This window comes from Periophthalmus magnuspinnatus, chromosome 15 (assembly GCF_009829125.3).
Source record: "Periophthalmus magnuspinnatus isolate fPerMag1 chromosome 15, fPerMag1.2.pri, whole genome shotgun sequence".
NCBI lineage: Eukaryota > Metazoa > Chordata > Actinopteri > Gobiiformes > Gobiidae > Periophthalmus > Periophthalmus magnuspinnatus.
This window is the reverse complement of record NC_047140.1, coordinates 12181322-12208109: the sequence shown is the minus strand read 5'-3', so window position 1 is coordinate 12208109 and position 26788 is coordinate 12181322. Positions and strand designations below refer to the sequence as shown.

Sequence of the window (26788 nt, the reverse complement as noted above, 5' to 3'; positions counted from 1 at the left end):
AGCATTGGAGAGAATCTTAGAGCTGACTGTAAGGAAGGTTCTAATAGGGCCTGGGAGAGACTGCTAAATTAATGAAACATGCATGGATGACATCTAAAACCTCTTCAGGCATGTTTTTGACGAGGGAACAACATTATAAGATGGTGGAAAGGTTAAAAAAAAATCGATTTTACATAATACGCCCTCTTTAAGATTGCAAAATTACTAATACATAGCAATAGGAGTTAGCAAAGTGTTGTATGTACTGTAACTGATGTGCTTCAAGTTTTGTTACTGAAGCACCATGATCTGACTCAGTAAAAGTTCATTAGTCTTAAAAGATTGAACTTGGTCATGTGACAGTCTGATAATGGATGCTGGGTATTTATTGAAATGCATTTATTATTGACTTTTCTATTGACTGTTCCAGAGGAAATAGTTTGACCATATATAATATTATAGTGAAGGCCTAAGTGGAGATATGCTATTTTATTGCTCTTTTTTTTTACAAATCATTTAAAGGTGTACTATGACTTTCCTAGTGAAGGTTCTTTACTTGTTACACAGCATGGCATTTAATTTATCTATCTCCATAGAGACAAAAAGGTGACGCAACTAGGCACTTTAAACACTAAACCATTTGTAATGAGAGAAAATGATACATAGACTACATAAGTTAAATGCTATACTCTGGCAAATAGGGTCTGTGCACAGCAGTACACTAGCACACTGTGTCTCAGCAATAACAGTCACTTTTATTAAAACCGGGAAATATAAAATTAACATTAGCATTATCATTGACACACAAACATCTCTCTTTCTAAACACAGAAGTGTCCTCTGGTGAAGTATTGGTTTTATCTGTGTAGTGTTTAGCATGTTGTCAATGACAACCACCTGCAGCTTCCTGTCCACTGCCTACTCTTTAAATATGTATTCATTTTAACGTGACTCTGCAAAAACCTCATAGAGATACAATTGGACAGGAAGTAGTGGCGCTACCAGTGAGGTTGCCGGGTGCTATTGTTCACAGAGCTTTTTCCAGGAAAACAAAAACAGAAGGGTTACATAGTTTGCCTGCATTGTACTGCTGTATTCAGTTCAATTTATTTTTGTATAGCCCAACATCACAGCAGCAGTCACCTTGCATGGCTTTACAAATAACCAACAGAAAATTAGAAAATCCAACAGTGCAACGAACATTGGTCAATAACAGACAGATTAACCAGCATTCACAGGAAACTAGCAAATGAAGAAATGTCCCAGAACATCCCCTGTCCTTAGATCCTCCTCCTGCTGTGACAACTCCAAAAAACCCAGTGGGAAAAATAGACACTTTGAGGAGAACCACAGTGATGTTGAGATGAGATCTGTCTGCAGAGCTAGAATCCATTCAGGGTTCCTTACTTCCCCCATAGTATAAATTAATGACAATATTAACAAAAACAAAAACAAACTAACTTGAATTATCTTAAAGAAAAATGAATCTCATTTTTTTATATATACTTAACAGTGTAGTAGCTCTTAATGCAGCTTAGCTAAAACTGTGTTTTTTATTTCTGCTCTTAACTGGCCTGGCCATTAGATTTTTTTGAGGCCAAAAAAGGCTCTATTTCAGTAATGGACATTGCCACTGGATTATACATTGTGAGACATTGTAAGAATTTGCACTTCTACTGTCCATGTCTGTGGTGGGCTGCATGCTCATCCACATGTGAGTGACTTAACAGTGTGATCTGTGCTTATGTCCAGGCACAACAGCTGTGTGCCAACAGATTACATTACAGTCTGCTCCAGAGGACAGAGGAGCAGATGACCACCCACATGGAGGAGCTGAGGAGGACCAGGGAGCACCTTTGGGAATGCTTGGTATACCCACACTGTTACACAGTCTTGTATCAGAGCAAAATTGCACTGATGTTGGGCCTTAAGTGTGAGATTTGGTGTGATGGTGGAACAGACCAGAGAGAGAAAAAAATGATATTTTACAACTTACATCATAGTCATGATATTTCAGCTTCCTGCTATCAGTGATATTTTGAGGACTTTTCAGTATTCAAAAGATATACTATTTTGTTAATTGTTATGACGGAAGTCCTAATTTGTCATCATTGTGAAGCCCATGGATAGGTATTGTGTTAGTTTGATGCTTGTGCTGCTTCCCATACAATGCTGTGTGTATATATGTGTGTGCGTGTGTTTGCGTGTGAGTGTGTGTATGTTTATGTATGTGTGTATGCTTGTGTGTTAGGCGTCCATAAAGCAGCAGGCTGCAGAGGAGCAGGAGAAGTTCCTGGAGGAGATCTCCAGATTCAACAGTGACATGAGCCTTCAGACCAACCCTGAGACCCTGTTCTACAACAGGAACCAGGAACTTATACAGGAGCTGCTCAGGGAGGAGGGGGAACTTAATACAGGTGACACAGCAGCACACATTCTCACATGCCGTGTCTCAATTTGACGGTTGCACACTTCATCGGCTGCATATGAAGGGCACTTATGTCACTTTCAGCATGACAAGGCGTGTCCCATTTCATGCATCCTCGAATGTGACCGACAAATGTGCCCTGCGTTTCCAGCATTTCCATGGAGATCGGTCGTAAACAAAGCGTGCGTCCGAGCAGACTTTGCGCACTTCTGTATCCCATCATGCACCGTGCGTGGCTTCTTCTACAGGAGAAACAAGGTATATTTTCTTAGTTATGTAATACTAGCTACAGTTGGGAAGAAATCACCCATAACATTATATTTGCCTATTGATATTCAAAGGGAAAGATTAATTTCTTACTTCATTCAATCTAAACAGAAATAAACACCTGCGACGATGATACCTTGACTCTTCTTCAGTTAAATACTTAAAAGTGTAATTATTCCGGAGTCCATTTTAAACGTTTAGCTCATTCATCAGCGGCCATCATGGTGACTAGGTGACGTAACATAGGCGATGTAACGTAAGCAACGTAACACAAGCGGACAGACAGTGTTTGACGTACGCTCCGTGGCTTAGGCCTGTCCCATTTCAACATGGCCTTTGCGGTCGACGAAGGCTATACAGAGGAGCAGCCTTTGTCAGCCAGGTCCGTAGGACGGAAGTGTACAACTGTCAAATTGAGACATGACAACAGGCCTACCTGACCATTTAGATGATCAAAATACAAAAAAAATTGTGGCCCCAAAGTTAGTTCACATATTTGTGATATGGGTTGTTTTCAGACTCCATAGAATGTGTTTGTCTCTCTCTCTTTCTCGAATGGGGGAGGGAGACAGTAGTCCTCTCCAAATTATTTTCATAAGAAATATACTTATTACTCCTCGTTTTTGAATCATTATGTGTTAATGTCTTGCAATTTTTAGCCTTTTATTATTCATATCCGGTATCAGATTGGACATTTGTACGTTTTAAAATAAATGAAATGAAAGATGATGAAGCTGATAATTAAACATTAACAAGAACCATGCCATGATGTTTAAAATTGAAACAATAAATTCAAATTAGTAAATCAAAATTTGAATCACTTTATTTTTTGGCAAATTCTCAAACTAAAAAGACTAAGCAAAAATTAAAGCTACTGCTAAAGTTGGATTAAGTTTAAAAGCGTGTGCATGATTTTGAACATTTGAACATTTTTCAACATAAATTCATAGCTCTGCTTGTTTAGTTCATTTAATCTCTTGTCACATGTTAAGCAGAGAACACATGGTTCTCATCCGCCAGCATAGATTGGATACAGTTATCTATCTCCTGCAGTTGCTTCTTTATAGTTCTCCTCTCATGCCTACTGATTATATTGTACTTTGCCATAAAATATCTATCTAGATAAATTCAGAGATCAACCTGATCATTTCCTATTACTGACTAGACTCAAGAACTCACCGTATTACAACAGAAATCTGAATTTTAAAAATATTCATTTTAGTAGCCCTCGTCTTTATTAAATATTATTGGCCTATAACATGTCGTGATGTCATATGAATAAAAAGTACTCACAGACACTTTAAGAAGACTAAGATTAAAACCATACTTTTTATCATTATGATGATAAATGTAGTTTCTTGTCACATGGATGTTTGTTGATTTTCAAATGCAGCCCTTAGTTCTAATAGTGTCAGCTTTATCCAGAGACATGTTTTATATTCAGTGTCTGAGGTTGTGTGGCTATGATTAGGTTCAGAATAAAACGAAGAGGATTATAATTTGTGAAAATCCTCACACATTTTTCTAACAGAACCTCAAATGCACCAGTGAACAGAGCTACACAGGTGTGAAGTATTAAGGATCTGATTCAAAGTAGCTATACAGAAACATGCTAAAAGTGTTGCTATTATCAGGTGGATATACTCGAGTAGATATTACAATATATGTAACCAAGTCAACTTTTAATAAACTTTTCAGATACTTTTACTTAATATAGTGTAACAGTACTCTTACTTGAGTGAAAGTTGTAGTTCCTCTTCCCACTGTGAGTAAGTCTACAAGACACAAAAGCTTTTATGTTGACTGTAAGAAATGATTTCAACATTTGTATTTCTTGCACTGCTCCTACAGATATGATTTTGTTTGTCTTATTTTTGAGAAGAGGGCAGATTAAAGAGGAAATTGCTGCACAATAGCACAGGACACAAGCATTTTTTATTTATTTATTTATTTATTTATTTTTTCGCCCCACAGGTTAATTTAATACATTATTTTGGTCTATAAATGCCACTTACTGCCTCTGTTGAACAACATGCACTGATTACAGATTAATAATGTTTACTTCTATGTTTATGATAACACTACAAGTATAAAGTATAATTTGTTTTACCGTTTTGCTCAGCTAATTTTTCAACTATTGGAGTGATTTTACTATAGGGGGCCACCATAGTCTCCCCTATCAACGGGAAACACTGCACAGGTGTGGAAGGGCATGAGACCCATTACTGGCTATAAGGAGAAGGGAAGTGTTACACCGGTGACACTTCCCAAGAAGACCAACCAGAAGAGGTTCCAGTGCCAGTGCCCAAGGTAGAAAGGCCGACAGGGGTCAAGGATTACTCAGCGGTGGCCCTTATGTTTGTGATGATAAAGACCATGGAGAGGCTTCTTCTGAGGATCCTGAGGCACTAGCTCCATTACAGTGTCAATCAGAGAACATGAGTGTGGAGATGCAGTCCTGTACATGCTTCACCAGACCCACTGCTTTCGTGATGGTAGTAAGGGGAGCGTGTCGTATCTATGGAGCAGTAACAGATAGCATCTGTGGTGGCTTGTGCCAGGAGAGGGAACTACGAGAGGGACAGAGAAGTAATATGTGTGTCCTTGTGTTACAGAGATGGAGCAGATAATCCAGGGCAGCAGATACCTGAGAGGTGTTGAGGAGGAGAAGAAAGCTCTGCTGCTGGAGCTGCATGGCCTAAACACAGTGTGCACAGGTAGCAGTCCTAGTCACTTCTAAGCACAGGGAAAATCTATAGGACACAACAGAGGTTGCAATGACACCCCTGGTTTCCTGTGCTATACATGGACCTATAGAAGAACTAGATAAGACACTCCCCCATCTGCCCTGGTGTCAGCTTGCTTGGTGGCCATTCCGCAGTACTGCTCCTGCTGGGCCCAGAAAGAATTCTACCATAGAGAAATGTATTAATGTGAATTTAAACTGCCTGTGTTCAGCTGATAGGGCAGCCACAGCTGTCACTAAGATGACATTTTAAATGGATTCTCTATTTTTGCAACATGATCTTTAGAAAAAAAAAATCCTCAAAATGGCTAAAGGTTAGCTTTGTAAGTTTTAGCCTAGCCCTGCTATAAGCCAGCTCCTCTGTAGCCTCTATTGCTCTGATTAGTAATAACTCATCACAGATTGCATGTTTTTGTCATCACACTATCACTATCACACATCACACGCTAGCCCCTATCAATACTTTTGCTGTGAGATCACACAGGGGGTGTCTACATGTATCTCTATGATGGAATGTTGAGCAGTTATCAAATTTGCAAACACTGTCAAAAAGATTTAAGAATTAAATAATTAAAAATAATGATGATCAATTTGAGCATTGGGAGGAATGGCCTCCCTGATCTGAACCCGAGTGGTGTTTTGTTATTGGACTTCTGTTCTAGTCACAGTTTGTCCATAACAAACACCATGTTGGAGCACAAGGGTGTCCATTGGTGCACGTGGCACCAGGACACTAGGTCAGAGGTCGATGATCGAGGTCGATGATGATTGTTGTCGTGTCATCTGACCTCCGGCCGCGTGTCTTGGACACTCGGGTGAAGAGAGGGGCTGAGCTGTCAACTGATCACCACCTGGTGGTGAGTTGGATCCGCTGGCGGAGGAGGAAGCCGGACAGACCTGGCAGGCCTAAGCGCATCGTGAGGGTCTGCTGGGAACGTCTGGCGGAGCGCTCTGTCATGGGGGTCTTCAACTCACACCTCCGAGAGAGCTTCTCCCTGATCCCGGGGGAGGCTGGGGGCATGGACTCTGAGTGGGCCATGTTCTCCTCCTCTATTGTCGATGCGGCTGCTCGTAGCTGTGGTCGTAAGGTCTGTGGTGCTTGTTGCGGCAGCAATCCCCGAACCCGGTGGTGGACACCGGAAGTAAGGGATGCCGTCAGGCTGAAGAAGGAGTCCTATCGAGGCCTGTTGGCTCGTGGGACTCCTGAGGCAGCTGATGAGTACCGGTGGGCCAAGCGTGCCGCGGCTCGGGCAGTCGCAGAGGCAAAAACTCGGGGTTGGGATGAGTTCGGGGAGGCCATGGAGGAGGACTATCGGACGGCCTCAAAGAGATTCTGGCAAACCGTCCGACTCCTCAGGAGGGGGAAGCAGTGCTTCACCAACACTGTTTACAGTGCGGGTGGAGAGCTGCTGACCTCGACTGGGGATATTGTCGGGCGGTGGAAGGAATACTTTGAGGATCTCCTTAATCCCATTGTCACGTCTTCCGAGGAGGAAGCAGAAACTGGAGACCCGTCCATCACCCTGGCTGAAGTCACTGAGGTGGTTGACAAGCTCCTCGGTGGCAAGGCTCCGGGGTGGACGAGATCCGTCCTGAGTACCTCAAGTCTCTGGATGTTGTGGGGCTGTCTTGGCTGACACGTCTCTGCAACATCGCGTGGCGGTCGGGGACAGTACCACTGGAATGGCAGACCGGGGTGGTGGTCCCTCTGTATAAAAAGGGGGACCGGAGGGTGTGTTCCAATTATAGGGCAATCACACTCCTCAGCCTTCCCGGTAAGGTCTCTTCCAGGGTACTGGAGAGGAGAATCCGACCGATAGTCAAACCTCGGATTCAAGAGGAGCAATGTGGTTTTCGTCCTGGTCGCGGAACATTGGACCAGCTCTATACTATCCATCGGGTCCTCGAGGGTTCATGGGAGTGTGCCTAACCAGTCCACATGTGTTGTGTGGATTTGGAGAAGGCATTCGACCGTGTCCCTCATGATGTCCTTTGGGGGGTGCTCTGGGAGTATGGGGTCCGGGGCTCTTTGCTAAGGGCTGTCCGGTCCCTGTATGACCGGAGCAGGAGCTGTGTTCGCATTGCCGGCAGTAAGTCAGACCTGTTCCCGGTGCATGTTGGACTCCGCCAGGGCTGCCCTTTGTCACCGGTTCTGTTCATTATATTTATGGACAGAATTTCTAGGTGCAGCCAGGGGTCGGAGGGGGTCTGGTTTGGGAACCACAGGATTTCATCTCTGCTGTTTGCAGATGATGTTGTCCTGATGGCTTCTTCGAGCCAGGACCTGCAGCAGGCACTCCTACCCTCACCTATGGTCATGAGCTCTGGGTAATGACCGAAAGGACAAGGTCGTGGATACAAGCGGCTGAAATGGGTTTCCTCCGTAGGGTGGCCGGGCGCACCCTTAGGGATTGGGTGAGGAGCTCGGTCACACGGGAAGAGCTCGGAGTAGAGCCGCTGCTCCTACATGTCGAGAGGAACCAGTTGAGGTGGCTCAGGCATCTGCTCAGGATGCCTCCTGGACGCCTCCCTAGGGAGGTGTTCTGGGCATGTCCCACCGGGAGGAGGCCCCGGGGAAGACCCAGGACACGCTGGAGGGACTATGTCTCTCGGCTGGCCTGGGAACACCTTGGGGTCCCACCGGAGGAGCTGGAGGACGTGTCTGGGGTGAGGGAAGTCTGGGAGTCCCTGCTTAATCTGCTGCCCCCGCGACCCGGCCCCGGATAAGCGGAAAAAAATGGATGGATGGAATTTGAGCATTCATGGTCTTGTTTAGAAGTTTGATGTACAACAAAAATGGTGACTGTGACTAACTGAAAAGCTGTTGGCTAATGGTAGCTAGCATGTGACTGATTTTATGTGTGAGAGACTTGTTTAACAGTAATAAGCTCATCTGTTGTCAGTTCTCTATGGTTAGATTGTGGTAAAATAAAGCTTAGATTAAAGTCTGACAAGCTTCAGACAGCTTGTGCTTTTTTAACATAATCTTTTACTGTTATTAATTGCATGCTGTTTTTAATAACCTGTCTGTTTTAATTATTTCGTTTGTCTTCGCTATGATTCACTTCGCTTGTCTTTGCTATGATTCACTGCTCAAGACTTAATGCTTTTCTACCTTTTTACCACACCTGTAAATGCACATTTATTTTTATTTTATTCTATGTGTCCTCTGTAAATTATTTAAATTTGCAAGGAGCCATCTGTACATCATGGCAACGGACAACAGATGAAAACTAGCCTCTTGGCTAATTCTGGCATGTTAAACAGTTACTGTTGGTCAACAAGCACTGTCCGCTATAAATAAATAAATAAATAAATAAAATAGAGCAGTGCCTCAAGATAGCATCACACCCCCAGCTGCAAAGAATCAATAGTCGGAGTAATGTGGAAGAAAAATAATATTTCTGTCCTCATGGGCCAATGAGGACAAGCCAATAAGTAGTGCTGTAGAATAAAACTTCTTATAGTGTGAGCTTGGACTTTAATAGTGGCCTAATGAACAAAAGAAAAGCCTAGCTCTAACTGCAGAAGCTGACAGAGCTTCAGAGGGCATTTAAGTTAAGGCCACTTTAAGCCAAGAGAGAAGAAAAATGAGCCAAGGCTGACAAAAATGGCTTATTAGTCAAGTATAGAGATCAGAAATTTGCAATTAAGATTATTTTGTTAAAATGCTAATATCCATTGTCTAAGTGCTTTAAAGTAAATGATTTCCATTGTATTTGAGGGAGATAAAACTACTTTGTCTGTAGTGATTATCAATATATTTGGTTGAAAGTACATACATACATGTTACAATACTTAACAATTTCAAAACTTAGTTTTTTATATTAAAGAATAGAATTGAAACCCAGTACCATTTTTGATACCACAATGATAGTGAAAAAAGACAGCACAAAATAGTTCTTTTACTAACATGTGGTCTACTTCAGATTTATTTTTTAGAATTCATATTTGCTCAAAGGAGTAGGACTAGTTTTGATACTAGTTGTAGTACAGATTTGTTTCTGATTTTTGACAGTGGCTCAGTTGTTAGAGCGCTCGTCCACTAGCTTAGTTCATACTGTTGTCGTGTCCTTGGACAAGGCACTTCACCTGCCTTCCTCAAGTGTCCATGTACACTGGTGTATGAAAGAGTGTGTTTGTGAAAGTAGATGAGGGACAACAGAAGGAAGATAGCTTTTGGCTACAACCTGCTGTGTTTACAGCATGTATCTTATGTATGTTCATTAACCTGAGCGAATAAATAAAGCAGTACTAATCCATAACAGTTATGTTTCACAACGGCAAAGGTACACTAACTTTTCCGATGGCAGGTCTGCCACTTGCTAGTGTTTCCATGGAGATATTATTGATTTCCCTGGAATGTTGCATAATGTGGCATAAAATGTATATCCATGGAGACAGGTAAGCATGTAGAGTTATGTAGAGAGGCCACCCGCCTATTTTTGAGAAATAAAAACACGCGAAAGTTAATAAACGCAGGTTAAGTTTAAATTAATGAAATACTATGGAACCTGTCAGGTAAAGCAGTAACATCACCAGAAAGTGCAACTTTATATAGGTTATCGCCATTGTGCTGTCCTAGACAAACACAATAGAAGAAACTGTAGTTGCTGTGTTGGCTCTGCATTTGGGAGTGAAGTGCCCGATGTTGTTGTTTTTGTGCAGATGTGGAGAAGCAGCTGAGAGAAGCAGAGGAGCAGACCCACACTCTGAGGGCTCAAAGTGCTGCGGTCAACCAGAGGCCCCTCACTGACCCCACCTGTGTCCGGTCAGTACATGCACCAGGCTCTGTATACCTCTTTGTATGGTTAGCTTACAAATGAGTGCAACACAACGTAAAACCCAAACCCATCCCAACACAAAACTCAAAGTATTAGGGATGGGACAAGCTTATGCTACAAGATCTCACAAGATGAAACTGTGACAAGATTGTGCACAGCTGAGAAAAAATGATCTTGAGTTTTTTTCTGTGTGTTTATGTTTGGTCTAGACAAAAAGATGGTCAACCACTTGAAAATCAGTAATTCCAAAATGCATAGAAAAAAATAGTGAAGCAAAAAAATGTGAACTGTATTTAGTAAATTTTTTGTTTTATCAGATTCAACCTAACTTTCAATAAAATAAAAATCAACCAACCACCCACCGAAAAAATGTGAAAGTTTAATTACAATTTGATCAAAGGAGACAGTACATAAATTAAGTTCCTGTCTGCACTGCCTGAGTCTAAGATGGTACAGAGAAGCTGACTAGTTTAACCAGAATCTTGCTATTCTGTTTTTGTGGCCTTGGTTCACACGGGATCTTAGCTCATCTTATCATTCGTGAAACAGAAGTGAAGAATATGCACATCACATAATGTTTTCACTAACCACGGCATTCAGAACATTTCCATTGTTACAAAATACATGAACAATGATAATACAAGACAACGATTTTTTTTTATCAACTAATTTGTCCAATTTATTCTGAATTATAATAATAATAATTATTATTATATATATATTTTTTTTTGATGAGGCAACATTAGAACAAAAACTGTAGAGAATCTGCTGTTTAAAGGAGCACTATGGAACCTTTCTGGAAAATGGTCTGTCTCAGGCTTGTCTCCATAGAAATATTATATTTTTGCCTGAAATGTTCTACAAAGTGGCATTTTACTTGTCTATCTCCATACAGGTGATGGGTGGCCAGTTATGAGCCAGATCTGTGGAGGGTTGACTCTGCTCACAGTTAGAATGCATGGCCTTCAAGGTATTTTTAGCAGCAAATTGGCTGATGTTACATTTGTGTTGCTGATTGAATGAATGAATGTGTACTTCAATAAATACAAAATAAAAAGGGTTAATGACATATTGTGGAACATTCCAGGCAGAAAAACAAAACAAAACAAAACGATATCCATAGAGACAAAAATGTGGCAGACCTTTCACCAGAAAAGTTGCATAGTGTACCTTTAATTACTGACTAAATTAAAGGGAGGGTGTTTTATTTCTGTTTGGCATTAACTGCTAACACATAACATATTTATATCACTATGTTACATTTTTATTGTTTTGAAAATGTTACATTTGCCAAAAACAACATATTAACATGTCATAACACAATCGGCCTGGGCTAGATTCCTCAGACATGCATGGATGATATCTAAGACCTCGTCAGATATGTTTTAATTAGGTAACAATGTTATAACATGACCTCCAAAAAATACATTTTGCATAATACTCTGTCTTTAAAGACTTTTTCTATGACTATTTCTACCGGAATAGCTGGAGCATTTAAACATCAGCATTTTCTAATATTATACATAGCAGTAATAGTAACAGAAAAGCAATGCTCTGACATTCCAACTCAGATCTGTTGTTTTCCTAAGCTGGGCTCGCCACAGAGATGCTTAATTAGCTTAGCATTCTGTGTCGTGTGAATGTGTTCCAACAGCCTGGTGAGTGCGTACAACTGTCCGCCTCCCAATTAGCCTCCGGGATTTAATACCACACACGAGTGCTCACTGGAGGGACGCTAACAGCTCCCAAAATGATTCATACAGAGAGGAGTGTGGAGAAGAGTGGTCTCTGTCTGCTCCCGTGTGCACCCGCCTGCTCCTGCCTGCTCCTGTCTGCACCCACCTGCTCTTGCCTGCTCCTGTTTGCACCCGCCTGCTCCTGCCTGCTCCTGTTTGCACCCGCCTGCTCCTGCCCTGCTCCTGTCGGCTCCTGTCTGCTCCAGCCTTCCTGCCCTTTACTGCTCCAATTTGCTCCTATCAGCTCCTGTCAGCTTCTGCCTGCTCCTCCTCCCTGCTCATCCCTGCTCCTGTCTGCTCCAGCCTGTGTCTCTGTGCTTCTGTCTGGTCCACTCTGCTAGTGTATGCTTCTCTATACTCGTGTGTGCTCCTGTGTGCTCCTGCCTGCCCCTGTCTGCTCCTCTGGCTCCGCTCCTGCCTGCTCCTGTCAGCTCCTCTCTGTTCCTGTATGTCTGGCACAGCTCCAAACCAAGTGTACATAACCCAGCATTAAGAGCGTTTCACTTAATGAGGACTTTGATCTACTGTGTATTTCATTCACACCACAACAGCAAGGAGAGAGAAAGAGAGAGAGAGACAGAGAGAGAAAGAGAAAGGAGGGAGAGAAGAGAGGGATAGACAGATTAATAGGCAGATGGAAGAGAGAGAGGGAGGGAGAGACAAACTGATAGAGATGGGTGGAGGGAGAGACGTTGGGAGAGAGACAGAAGTGAGAGGGGAGAGAGAAATTGGGAGAGAGAAGTGGAGAAAAAGAGGAGGGAGAGAAGAGAGGGAAAGAGGGATGAATGGGGAGAGATAAGCTAGATAGGGAGAGAGACAGACTGATAGTGATTGGTGGGGAGAGAGAGACATAGAGATAAAGAGGGAAAGAGCAGGGAGAAGGAGAGTGATGGAGATGGAGAGGTAGAGGGAGAGACATGAGGTGGAGAAAGAGAAGAGAAAGTGATGGTGAGATGGTTCAAGGAAGGGAAGAGAGATGGTTAGAGAGACAAATAGGGAGACAGAGAAGAGAGAGTGAGACTGATGAAGAGTGGAGGTGGAAGAGAAAGAGAGAAGAGATAGATAGAGAGGGAGAGTAGTGAAGAGAGAGGAGGTAGGAGACATAAGAGAAGAGAGGGAGAGAAAGAAGAGATGGGTTAGACAGACTGATAGAGGTAGGGGGTGGGAGAGAGGGGTAAGGGATAAAGAGACAGAGAGAGAAGAGAATGAGAGAGATGGTGAGACGGAGGTGGAAGAGATTAGATGGAAGGGAGAGATTTAGAAGGAGAAAAAGGAAGAGAGAATGAGAGATGGATGCAGATAAACAAGAGGAGAAAGGTATTAAGTGCAAATGGATGGATTGTGCTTTACCAGCAGACAGCATAAATATAGTTGAACCTGAGAAGACAGGCAGTTTACGACACTGCTCAAACTGAGTTACACTGACTTGAACTCAGAGAAATAGTGGTGATTTGAGTAGGTTTGACTGCTTAAGGAGAGGGTATCATACAAAATCTATTTTGTGGAGCTTTCCCCACAATGTTAGAACGTTGTTCCCTCATCATAAACATGCCTGAAGAGGTTTTAGATGTCATCCATGCATGTTTCAATAGTTTAGCAATCTCTCCTGGGCCCTATTCAAACCCTTCTGGTTAGTTGTAAGATTCTGTAATACTTAGCCACAAGCCTACGACATCCATGCTCCCATACAACAATTCTCCAAAAATACAAAAACATGATACAAAACAGTACGCAGCAGCTTCACAGATCTAATGTGATAGTTTCATTAGTGTGATGCATGCTCATTGTGTTGTGATAGTGCTCTGAAGGGGGAGTGACTTAATGCAGGGAGCATAAAGGAGGGGGAACCCAGGCAGTCAAAAATGAAAGTGAAACTTATAAAACATGTTAAAACATTGTTTTTGGCTAATATATCAATATATATCTTAAAACAATAAAAGGTAACATGGTCATCTAAATATGTTATGTGTTAGCTGTTAAAACCCCATAGAAGTAAAATACCTCCTCTTTAAAGGCACTGCCCTGACATGTATTTCCTAGTTTCAGAAAATGCATTTTGTGAAAAATAAATTAGATCGTTTGATATTACTTAAAAAAAAATGTTAACAGGCTCTTTACTGAATGAGAACAAAGGTGTGGTTCCCTGTTTTGCACAATTAAAGACTGTGAGATGAGGACTATGTGGAGACAACTGGCATGGTTCAACACGGTGAGTTATAAATTTGATGGGACAAACAGTTCCCTCCGAAACATGTTCTACAAATTTGGGCAGACACTTTAAGGTTCATTGACTTATTTGCCTGTATATCAGTTGTTTCACACTATTCTCTTTATCAAGGTTTATGTCTATGTCTGTGTTTGTTTTTGTCCTTGACAGTACATCGCATCGCTGTTTTTTTTGGGGTTTTTTTTTTTGTTTTTTTTACTGCACTAAGCTGCATTTTAGAATGGCATTTTATTATAACAACTGATGCCTGACTGTTTCACTGTTTGATTTTCTTACTTACTGCTGGTTAAATCAACTATTTTGTTAAATCCTGCGAGGTGACTGCTGTTGTGATTTTGGGCTCTACGAAAATACATTAAATTGAACTGAACTGAATTAAAATGGATCTAGTCCATTCAATTTTAATCTGCAAATATAATTTTTTTGGGCTAGAGCTTCTACCTGAGCTGTGGTTAATCGAGTGGTCCTCAGAGCGTTTACAGTCTATATACATTAACAGGACTCTTTCAAACCACTGCGTAACTTGTTCATATTCAAACCACCACTTGTCTTCTTTACAAAGTTGTTTGTTTTTAGCAAGTTTGATCCATAGCAAATGAAAAATTAAATTCTGTGAACTTGACAAAAGATTTAGAGTGAAGACGTTTTGCAACTCATCCAAGCTGTTCTGGTCACATTGCTGGTGGACGCAGCTCTCTGAAGGGAGGAGCTAAATACACTGAAGCTACCACACCTGTTGTTCATAGTTTCTGTTTGTTGGCTAGGTCTGTTGAGCTACACTAAGTGTGAACTGTGCCTGTGTGAACTGAGTCTTTTTTTTTTTTGGCTCAATTTTTCAGGCCCCTAAACAAGGAAAACAATAGTGCTAGCCAGTATGAGAGATCACCCATTGGGAGCCTGAACGATTATGCAAAATATGACTCAGGCACAGTTCACACTTAGAGTAGTTCAATAGACTTGGCTAACAAACAGAAACTTATTCACTCTAAACTTTTTGTCCACTTGATAGAATAGAATTTTTCTTTTGCTATAAAATATTTTGGGTTCATAAATATGAAATACTTGAGATTTAAAAAGTTCAGATCATATTGCATCTTAAACATTTCATCTTTTTAGCACCACAACTTGCACAACTTTAAACAGGTATGAGATTAATATGACATCTTATAATGGTTTAATGTTAAATCTGAGTAAATTACAGTAGTTTGCTAATAAGAATGTAGCATGTCCAAAGTCTTCATACATTTCCTTGTGGTCTCAGAGCTGCAGAGTATGACAGAGGATGTGGCTGTGTTTGCTCCTCCACAAAAGAACTTGTTGTGATTTAATTAAAGTGGTGCAGATCAATAGTGCTCCCGGAAACAGGCTCATTGTTACCGAGGCCCTGCTTGGATCATGTCCGCTCTGGAATGGATCTGAGCCCAGTCTAATCACTCCACACACCATAAATATTCTATCAAACCCACACAGATATGTAAAGAGATAATTGTTTTGGAGAACCATTAAAGAAGGGGATTTTATTTCTACTTCTATGGGATATTAATCGCTAACACATAACATATTTAGATCACCATGTTACCTGTTATTGTTTTGAAAATGCTGTATTTGCTGAAAACAACATATTAACATGTTTTATAAGTTACATTTTTATTTTTGACTCCCAATTTAATACAACACAATATCTTTTCTACTGCCCTCTGAATGAATACCATGCTGTGTAACCATTATCCCATACACTTTGACCATTTTTATGTCTTCCTGTGGTCCCTCCCTTCAACTCCTGTGCTTTCCCGTCTAAATCACAAGTCCGTTGCTCCATCTGTTAACCCTGATGCCCTCCCCTCTGGGCTGATTAGCCTGAGGAAGTGCTGAGGATGCACTCTCTCTCCCCCCCTCCTCATCATCATCCATCCAGCCCCCTTAAAGAACACCTTTAACTCTGGTGCTATCGATCGCTGCAAATTGAACGCGTGTCAATCGCAATGAGTGCTCCAGTCATTTAAAAAGTGTTCAGCGAGCAGAGACTGGCCGCTGTCACTGAGCATGTATGAGGATTATAGGCTCCATAGGGTAGACCGGAGTTTTAAAAGGTGCTGAGTGCCATGTTACAGTGCCGTGAATCATGATGAGGTAAAATTATGTCATAATGTTATATTTTCTATTTATTGTCATTTGGCCATTGCTCAACGAATAATGAAGACAAAGATACAAGAGAATGCCCTGGAAATAGGTCTGTCACGATAATGACTCTCAACTTATTAAGCTGGAGCAATATTTTAGGGCTCTATATTTACTGTGTGTACAATTTATTTGCAATGTAAAGTAAAAACATCAGAATCATGTACACCAGGTTAATATGAACATTTTCATACTGAAGAGGCTCATGGCAGTGATGGATTTTGAATAGAAAATGAATTGCAATCAAAGCTTGAACAAACCACTTCGTGTCCATGCTCACTTACTATTTGGAACGCTAGTGTATTAGCTACTGTATGTCCATTTATACATACAGTCTATGATTAGAGCAAAATAAATACATACAAATGCCAATGGATTGCCTATAAGCACAATGCGCACAACAAGCTCACTGTCAGCGTCACCACTTCCTGTCCTAGTATATCTCTAGGAAGTTTTTGCTGAGTTGTGCTATAGTTAATAAATACTCAACAATCATAGTGCACAGTGAGTTGCAAGTGGACGTCACTAACACCAAGGTAATAAGCTAATGCTAATTTTGAGGCATAATAAATATTAAAATAACTGAAGCAATTTACATGTAAAAGACATCTTTACTTCAAGCTAATTTCAATTGTTTTTGGTTGTATGTTTTTATACACTACCAGTTAAAAATTTGGACGCAGCATCTCTTTCAATGTTTTTTTTCTGTGTGTTTACTACTTTCTACATTTTATAAACACAAAAGCCATTAAATATATAAAACAAGATGTGTGGAATTATGTAGCAAAGAAAAACTCAACTAAAAATGTGCAGATTTAAATTCTTCAAAGTATCCACTTTTTGCTTGGTCAACAGCACTGAAAACCCTTGGCCTTGTCTAATGAGCTTCATGATGAAGTCTGGCAGTCTATTTATGTTTTAATAAAAGTCAGTGTTCACTTTGAGACACAGTGAGCAAACCAACATGCTGCTGTGCACAGAGCCTATTTTACTTTTGTAATCAAAGTTCATGACAAAATAAAATACTTATTTTTTATGTCTGTGTAAACCCTCAGTCGTCCAGATCTGATTCTGATTCATTTAAATCTGTCAACTGGACAAAAGGATGTAGGAGTGAAGACGTTTCGCTGCTCATCCAAGCCGCTTCTTCAGTTCCGAACTGAAGAAGATAAATTTAAACTTTGTCTTTTGCTACTTATTTTTTATGTATTTTTTTTTTTTTTTTTAATGTATGTATGAATGATTTAAATGCAAAACTAAAATCTGACACTGTGAAGCTCCAACTTCATTTCCTGTTTCAACATAGGAGAAACTCTGTAGTTGTACATCAGGAGTCAGGACACCAACAGTGTTGGCCCTGGTGAGGTTCATCACTGGGTCACTCCAGCTACATGTGTACAGGTGATTTATGTCAGTCATTGTTTAGGGCTAACTCTCCCCCTGAGACCTCCCCTCTGCTGTGGGACCTCCACCCTCTGCAGTATTCTAACCTGGAGCAGGCCTTTATTAGCTGTGGCCTGCTAGTGTTTAGGGCTGAGGAGATGTCTTACCATCCGGCTGATGGTCTGAGTTTAATTAGCTCTGCTCACTCTGAAGCACTTACATTATAGTTAGCGTCTGGACATTTTACATCACATTTGTAAAGAACATAACTTTTTACTTTAAGTATCTGTAGTGCCTAGTAGTTGGAAACATTTGTCTTTGTCATAGAAACAATATATACCATATTTGGAAAAAGCAAAACAATCATCATTTAATACATGAATAGAATTAGATATTTTAGTAACTTTGACATCTGTTGTGACTTTCAGCGTGCATCACTTTGGCAGCCCAGTATGTTATGAGAAAGTTGTAGTGTAGAGGAAACAGCATATGCTTTTGTATCCCAGGGTTACTTGTTTAAACCTGGCATTTTGAAATTCTCATTATACATAGTCACTCTCTATACTGTGTGCTATTATTTTTCTATTGTTTGTTTATTTTAATACATTATTCAAACAATGAATTCATTTTTCTTTCTTTGCACAGGTGGGTAGTAAATTTACTCAGTTATATTTACTTGAGGAACTTTTTTTTGTACTTCAGAGTACTTTTTTTAGCAGCATACTTTTACTTGAGTAAAAGTTGTGGTTACTCTTCCCACTGTGAGTAGTTTGCAAGTGACACAAGCTTTGTGTTGACAATATGAAATGATTTGAACATTTGTGTTTTTTTGCACTGCTCCTTCAGATATGATTAAGTTTGTCTCATGTTTGTGTCTATTCTTTGAAAATACCAAATTCTGTGCATTTTTAAATGTTTTGTCCTTAATTGCATTCACTTCTAATTCTAAGTCAGATGTTACATCCCACAAGTTATTCTTTAAATTACTCTTACTTGAATAGTAGTTTCTCTAATCCTTTTTTACTCTTACTTGAATAATTTATTTGTACTTCTACTTGAGTAATATTACTTTGAAGTAATGTTACTCTTGAGTATAATTTTTGGTTACTCTACCCACTTCTGTTCCTTTGTACTGTAGACCTGTTAAGCGTTCAATAAGAGCGTGGGTATAGTGGGTTGTAACTGGAAGGACATCAGAAGGTTCAATGAAAGGTTTTTATTCTGCACTCTTCTCTTTTAATGGTAATTTTATGATGATTATTTGTGATTATTTATGTTTTGATTTGTGTGATTCTAATGTCTTTCTTATTCTGTAAAGCACTTTGAATTACCTTGTGTACGAATTGTGCTATACAAATAAACTTGCCTTGCCTTCAATGATGACCTGATGACAAAAATGTTAAAGTTCATTTTGACATATTTCTCTATTGAAAGTGGACATTTGCAAATCAGCTCATACAAAATGCTAAACAGAATTTTACTTTTCCTAAAAAAATGCACGGCAAAATGCACTTTCTCATTCAAAATTTATCAGTCATGCTCCAAAATCAAATTTTACCATCAAAACTCTCAGACTTTGGTCATGTGTTCTTGTAAATACATGTACCCATTACTCATTTCAGACTAGATTTTGCATTATTTGAGAGAAAAAAAAAGTCCTTTTAGGTGTGAACTGACATGTCTTCTTGAAAAAAGCAAGGAGTGATTCAGTGACCATGTATGATTCTGAATGAGAGCTGTGTTAAGTGTTATGAGAACGAGCCTGAGAACTGTGTGGACTGATGACAAATGTTCCAAATGATGTGACCACCTGTGCCCCTGTTCAGCTACATGTTAGAAGAAATGTGCTAAAACATCTGAAAAAAATAAATTAAAAAAATTGTAAGCATTTTGTACTCACATATATTGCACTTTCCTATCATTTTTATGTCTTATACTACAGAATGCACTTTATAGTAAACACGTGAATACGTTGAAAAGTGAACTTATCTTCACTGAGTTTTGTTGAATGTGCACTTTGAAGAGATTGTGAACTATTCTTTATTAGAATGAGTCTATTGATCCTGGGCTGTGTTAAAGATAGGCTTTTATTAAAACTATAAAGCACATTTTACATCAGAGAGGAGGCTTATGGCCAGACTCTCTCTCATACCTCTGCTCTCAGCCATAACAACAAATAATACCAAACAATAACTTGATTTTCCCAGGTAGCAGCTTGCATTGACGCCTGTGAACTCAATAAGGTGCTGTAGCTCCATAAGCGTACTACAGGGGAGGGGAGGTTTGAGCTGAGCAGAGGTGGGTAGAATATCCAAAAATGTGTGGTAAGTAATGTGGTGTTACTTGCACTACCACAAAGTGGTGGTGCAACTAAGAGTAAAAAAGTATTTGGGAAAACTATTACTCAAGTAAGAGTAACTTAAACTGTCGGTGTAACATCTGATTTTTAATTTGAAGTTAACCACACCTTTTCTCATGTAAGAGTACTTCAATAAATATATTATTTAAATAGGAGTAAAAGTATGCTGCTAGAAAAGTACAATTTCTTTAAAGAGGGTGGTATTATGGTAAATCGACTTTTTTGAGCTTTCTACAATTTTATGTAATGTTATGCTGTTCCCTCATCAAAAACATGCCTGATGAGGTTGACAACTCTCCATAAATATACATTAGCATAATTCAAAATTGTACACAACAATTAAAAAAAAAGATGCAATCTGCAGCAGTTTCATTAACTGGATACATGTTGATTGTGTTGTGATAGGGCTCTGAATGGGTAGTGTCTTAGTGTGGAGAGCAAAGGGAGGAGGGGTTCAGAGCATCAAAAATGAAAGTGAAAAATGTTAATGTGTTGTTAATATCTTATTTTCAGCTAAGGATGGGCAGAATGACAAGGTACAGGGGAGGGGAGGTTGGAGCTGGGTAAGCCTGACCTGAGTCCTCTTTTCTGGGCAGGATCAGGTGGTACAGGGGGTAGCGGTTGGAGGTGGGTAAGCTTGACCTGAATGCTCTTTTCTGGGCAGGATGAGAACAGAGCTGGATACTCTCAAAGAGGGGGAGATGGAGCTGTTGAGGGAGGCGCTCAGCTCAGAGATTCTCTTCCTCCAAAATGTAAGTGACACAGCACGCACGTGCAGCATGTTGCATCCAGTGGAGTTGAATGGATACCTGCAGAATTCAGTTTAGTGTTCATTGGTTTGTAGTTCAGCCTGCAAGCTGTACATCAAAACCTGACCTGATAAAAGAGTAACAGAACCAGTATAAGTTCTCTATGTGCACACAATAATGCATTCTAATATACGACCAACAATACATGATGCAGGTCCATTATAATCAACAGTGACTATGAAGTGAGTCTAAACACCTGAACTCCATCTACAGCTACAACAATAGAGCTGCTAAATTGGGCAGAACACGTGATGGGGGAGGAGGGGTGGGGTCTAGCAGTATAAGGCAAGCATTGTAATAACAATCACTTGGCTATAATCAGGTCATGCGTGATGTCACCAACTACTAGTGGTCACTGAAGGCAGGACAAATTTAGATTTAGGCATCTTTGACCAGAAATCTGTACCTATACATAGTTTAGTAGCAAAAAGAAGTGGATTTAGTGTTTTGATCCTTGTTAAGTAAGTGGTTCTCAAGTTTTCAGATTGTCCAATGTTATTTATTATATGGTGAACTACTTAAGTATCAAAATTGTTCACCATATAATAAATAACATTGGAATATTGAGTTTTTCATTAAATAATTATCAATAAACAGTGTATAATACTGGCACGCTGCAACATTAAATTTTCTAGCAGCTCAAGGTGTAGCTTTAAAGTACAATGGACTAGATGAAAATCAATAGCACTTAACAATCATTAAGTTTGGACCTTAAAGTGCATCAAAATGCACATGACATCAATAAATTGTGGATAGCTCAATTATGACTCAACATAAATTGCACTTCATTAGGTTAAATACATTGTGTGAAAACAGGCATGAAAGACAATGCTGACTGCTCCATATACACTACTGGAAATGGCTAGGCTAGGCTAACCCATTGTTTGAATAAGAGCTAAGTGCCAGCACAACTCACCAGTTCAGTAGTGTATCAATTTCAAAGCTCTGTTTGTGTTGTGTTAGCACTAGGCTACTATGGTTTGGCATTAGTGTAGCTTAGTTTCAGCAGGTGACGTGACAATATAACAATTTAAACAGTTAACATACTTTCAGCAAAGTGTCCCCTCACATGCCCATTCATTCCTGTGGTAGACTTCTGGTATTATATTCTGATTGGCTGCTGCAACTACACAGGCAATGATTGAATTTTTCCACCTAGGTTACACATACATACACAGCTTAACAGATTTAATGCAAAAGATGATTCAAAATGAAAAGAACATATTCATAGCAGAACGTCATGTGGTAAATATCAGACTGTATTTTAGCCTGTCAAACTGAGGTATCTGTCAAGATTTTCAGCATTTATTCCTTTTTCTTCACCATCACAAGCACTGAGTCATTATTTTGTTTGATTCAGATACAAATTTAGTATGAATTTGGGGTAATTTTAGTCAGGCGTTTTAGGAAAAAGCCCTCATGTAAGTGGTTTTAAAGTGGCACTAGGCAACTTCTCAGGGACTTGCTCATTTTCAAGGATATTTCATAGGTTCTTCCCTATTCTTCCCCAGTATGTCATAAAACTATACCCTACCTAGCTATATGGAGACAAGGCACCTCCAGGCCAAGGTACATGTCAGATCTGTGAAAAGGCTATGCTGCATGCAGGTTTCAAAACATGGATTTGACTAATATATCTCTATGAGCACTACTGTTAGAAACATTGGGAATTTCCATGGTAAGGGCCGTTGTTTGACATTCCTTCTCGAACTCTATTGCACAGCCCTAACTACTTTTAAATAAACAATACAACCTTAATTAATTTTCATGAATCACTCATGGTCCTACAATGTGAAAATAACATATTTTAAGAGATAAATAGGAATATGTGTCCCCTGCATTCCACTCATACTTCAGAGCCAATACCTATCTCACAGGGGCATGAAATGGAATTAAACATATTTAGCTTGCATTTATTCAGTTACAGGTGTTTTAGGTTCTAAACAATATACCTTGAAAAATTTGCATTCTTACTCTGAGCAGGGTTGACGTGCCACAGATCTGACCTGTAACTTGGTCTGGTGCTTGTCTCTATAGACATAGACACATAATGCCATACAATGGAAGAAAAACAAGCACATAGCAGACCATCCTCCAAAAAGTTAACAACTTTAATGGATGAAACCAAAATAACTTACTTTAATTATTTAAAAGTGCACTGTGTAACATTTCTAATGGAGGATCTGCTACCTGCTTGTCTCCATGGACATGTTATTTCTTTACCTGGAATGTTCCCTCCTCCTCCCCGAACTGCCACCTTAACGTGGTGTGTGGGGGTGTGTGTGTGTGTGTGGGGGGGGGGGGTCTGAGTACCCAAATGATCCTGGGAACTATGTTGTCAGGGGCTTCATGCCCCTGGTAGGGTCACCAATGGCAAACAGGTCCTGGAAGATGGGTCAGACTAATGGGCTCGACACACGGGGAGCGACGTCTCCACTCTCCATTTATTTTCAATGGTACCTGTGTGACACTGCGAAAATCGCTCGTCTCTCTCACCTCCGCGACAAGCGAAAGTAGTGCACATGAAAACCTCGCGCTCTTGCATGTTGACGTGCACACGAGGGCCTGCGACGCGACTAATGAAAGTTGAAAAATGTTCTACTTTTATCGCTGTCGCCTGCACAAAAGCCAATCAGCGAGAGTTTGAGTGACAAGCCAATGCACTGTCCACTTCAGAAACATCATGAAGTAGAAAATCATACGCGCCGTGTTGGATTTCCCAATTCTTTTTGACATATCTCAAAAAGACTACAGAGATATATCAAAAAAGCAATTGCCTGGAAACTCGTTGGTGCCAGGGTGAATATGAGTGGTAAATTAACCAAATAATAAATTAATCCAGATAACTTTATGGAGGCTAGTAACCAAATGTATTAAAGACTGATTAAATATTTGAAAATATATTTATTTAAGGTTTTTACATTAAACAAAATGACCATATGGGGGAAAAACATAACATAAAGGCATGTTTTTTTTCATAAACAGCATACATGCTGTTTTTTTTTTCATAACCAAATGTACGTATTTCATTTTAGCGTCTTTTTTCCCCATTTATCGCTATTGCAACCTCAAAATTCCCTCCAAATAAAAGGCCAATCAGATGTGTAGGAGGCTCGCGATCTGCTCTGGAACAGAGTGCCACGTGACAAGCTGCCGCTAGACGCTGCAGTTTGTCGCTGCCCGTGTGTTCGATTTTAAAGCCTATGCGATGAGTGTCGCTGCACACTGTCGTTAGTCGCTCCCCGTGTGTCGAGCCCATAAGAGCGGTTCAGAAGCTCCACATGATGGGCATTAGAACCTAGCCAGTTACGTTGCCCGGACTGGCGTTACCTGGGCCCCACCCTGGAGCCACGCCTGGGGTGGGTGCTCGACAGTAAGCGCCTGGTGGTCGGGCCTTTCCCCACGGGGCTCGGCCGGGCCCAGCCCAAAGGAGCGACATGAGGCCATCCTCCCATGGACCCACCACCTGAGGAGGAGCCATGAGGGGAGGGTGCGAAGAGACCTGGGTGGCAGTCGAAGGCGGGGGCCTCGACAACCGGATCTTTGGACATGGAGACTGGCTCTGGGGACATGGAATGTCACCTCGCTGGGGGTGAAGGAGCCTGAGCTTGTGCGGGGGGTTGAGCGTTACCGCCTAGTCATAGTCAGCCTTGCGTCCACGCTTGAGCTCTGGAACTTAACTCCTTGAGAGGGGCTGAACTCTCCATTTTTCTGACGTTGCCCACGGGGAGTGGCGGTGAGCTGGTGTGGGCTTGCTCATTGCCCCACAGCTCAGCCACCACGTGTTGGAGTTCACCCTGGTGAACGAGAAGGTTGCGTCTCTGTCGGGGACAGGTCTCTCACTGTTGTGTCGGCCTAAGGGCCAAACAGCAGTGTAGAGTACCCGGCCTTCTTGGAGTCCCTGGGAGGGGTAATAAACAGTGCACCAACCGGGGACTCCATTGTTCTCCTGGGGGACTTCAATGCCCATGTGGGCAATGACAGTCACACTTGGAGGGGCGTGATTGGGAAGAATGGCCTCCCTGATCTGAACCCGAGCGGTGTTTTGTAATTGGACTTCTGTGCTAGTCACAGTTTGTCCATAACGAACACCATGTTCGAACACAAGGGTGTCCATCAGTGCACATGGCACCATGATGATCAACTTTGTTGTCGTGTCATCTGATCTCTGGCCGCGTGCCTTGGACACTCGAGTGAAGAGAGGGGCTGAGCTGTCAGCTGATCACCAGCTGGTCGTGAGTTGGATGGGAGCTGGTGGAGGAGGAAGCCGGACAGACCTGGCAGGCCCAAACGCATGGTGAGGGTCTGCTGGGAACCTTTGGCGGAGCCCTCTGTCAGAGAGGTCTTCAACTCACACCTCCGGGAGAGCTTTTCCCTGATCACGGGAAAGGCTGGGGACATGGACTCCGAGTGGGCCATGTTCTCCACCTCTATTGTCAATGCGGCTGCTCGTAGCTGTGGTTTTAAGGTCTGCGGTGCTTGTCGCAGCGGCAACCCCTGAACCTGGTGGTGGACACCGGCAGTAAGGGATGCCATCAGGCTGAAGAAGGAGTCCTATCGAGGCCTGTTGGCTTCTGGGACTCCTGAGGCAGCTGATGAATACTGGCAGGCCAAGCTTGCCGGGGCTCGTACGGTCACAGAGGCAAAAACTCAGGAGTGGGAGGAGTTCAGAGAGGCCATGGAGGAGGACTGTCGGACGGCCTCAAAGAGATTCTGGCAAACCGTCCAACGCCTCAGGAGGGGGAAGCAGTGCTTCACCAGCACTGTTTACAGTGTGGGCAAAGAGCTGCTGACCTCGGCTGGGGATGCTGTCAGGCGGTGGAAGGAATAGTTTGAGGATCTCCTCAATTCGACCGTCAAGTCTTCCGAGGAGGAAGCAGAGACTGGGGACTCGGGGGCGGACTTGTCCATCACCCTGGCTGAAGTCACCGAGGTGGTTAGCAAGCTCCTCGGTCCTTGGTGGCAAGTCTTGTGGGGTGGACGAGATCCGTCTCGAGTACCTCAAGTATCTGGATGTTGTGGGGCTGTCTTGGCTGTAGCGTTTCTGCAACATTGCGTGACGGTCGGGGTGGTGGTCCCTCTGTATAAGAAGGGGGACCGGAGGGTGTGTTCCAATTACAGGGGAATCACACTCCTCAGCCTTCCCGGCAAGGTCTATTCCGGGGTACTGGAGAGAAGAATTCGACCGTTACTTTAACCTCGGATTCAGGAGGAGCAGTGTGGTTTTCCTCCCGGTCGAGGAACACTGGACCAGCTCTACACTCAATCCGAGGCCATGGTTTTTTACCAGAAAAAGGTGGTTTGCCCTCTCTAGTGGTGAGTCTCTGCCTCAAGTGGAGGAGTTCAAGTATATCAGGGTCTTGTTCAGGAGTGAGGAAAGGATGGAGCGTGAGACTGACAGGCGGATCGGTGCAGCGTCTGAAGTGATGCAGTCGCTGTATCGGTCCGTTGTGGTAAAGAAGGAGCTGAGCTGACTGGCAAAGCTCTCGATTTACCGGTCAATCTACGTTCCTACCTTCGCCTATGGTGAGCTCTATGAGCTCTGGTTAATGACCGAAAGGACAAAATCGCGGATACAAGCTGCCGAAATGGGTTTCTTCTGTAGGATGGTCGGGCTCACCCTTAGGGATAGGATGAGGACCTCAGTCACACGGGAGGTGCTCGGAGTTGAGCCACTACTCCTACATGTCGAGAGGAACCAGTTGAGGTGGCTCGGGCATCTGGAAGAGATGGAGGATGTGTTCGGGATGAAGGAAGTCTGGGAGTCACTGTTCCCTCCAAGCTGTGCGCGTGCGCAATTGTGCACTGCTGACACGGTCTCCGCGCACAGAAAATCTGTGCTGCGCACAAAAAAAAATCGAACCGGAATTGAAAAATAAAATAAACACACAAC

At 41.7% G+C, this 26788-nt stretch overlaps 1 protein-coding gene across 1 annotated transcript in view; it reads left to right on the top strand.

Moving 5' to 3' along the window:
* The window catches only part of ccdc172 (coiled-coil domain containing 172), a 25138-nt gene extending 4225 nt beyond the window's left edge, over nt 1–20913 (top strand). The window contains exons 3-7 of the mRNA XM_033980185.1: nt 1731–1847; nt 2230–2395; nt 5289–5390; nt 10088–10190; nt 20751–20913. Of these exons, the coding sequence (XP_033836076.1) occupies nt 1731–1847; nt 2230–2395; nt 5289–5390; nt 10088–10190; nt 20751–20913 (651 nt within the window). The remainder of the gene's footprint in view (nt 1–1730; nt 1848–2229; nt 2396–5288; nt 5391–10087; nt 10191–20750) is intronic.
* Nucleotides 20914–26788: the final 5875 nt, after the last annotated feature.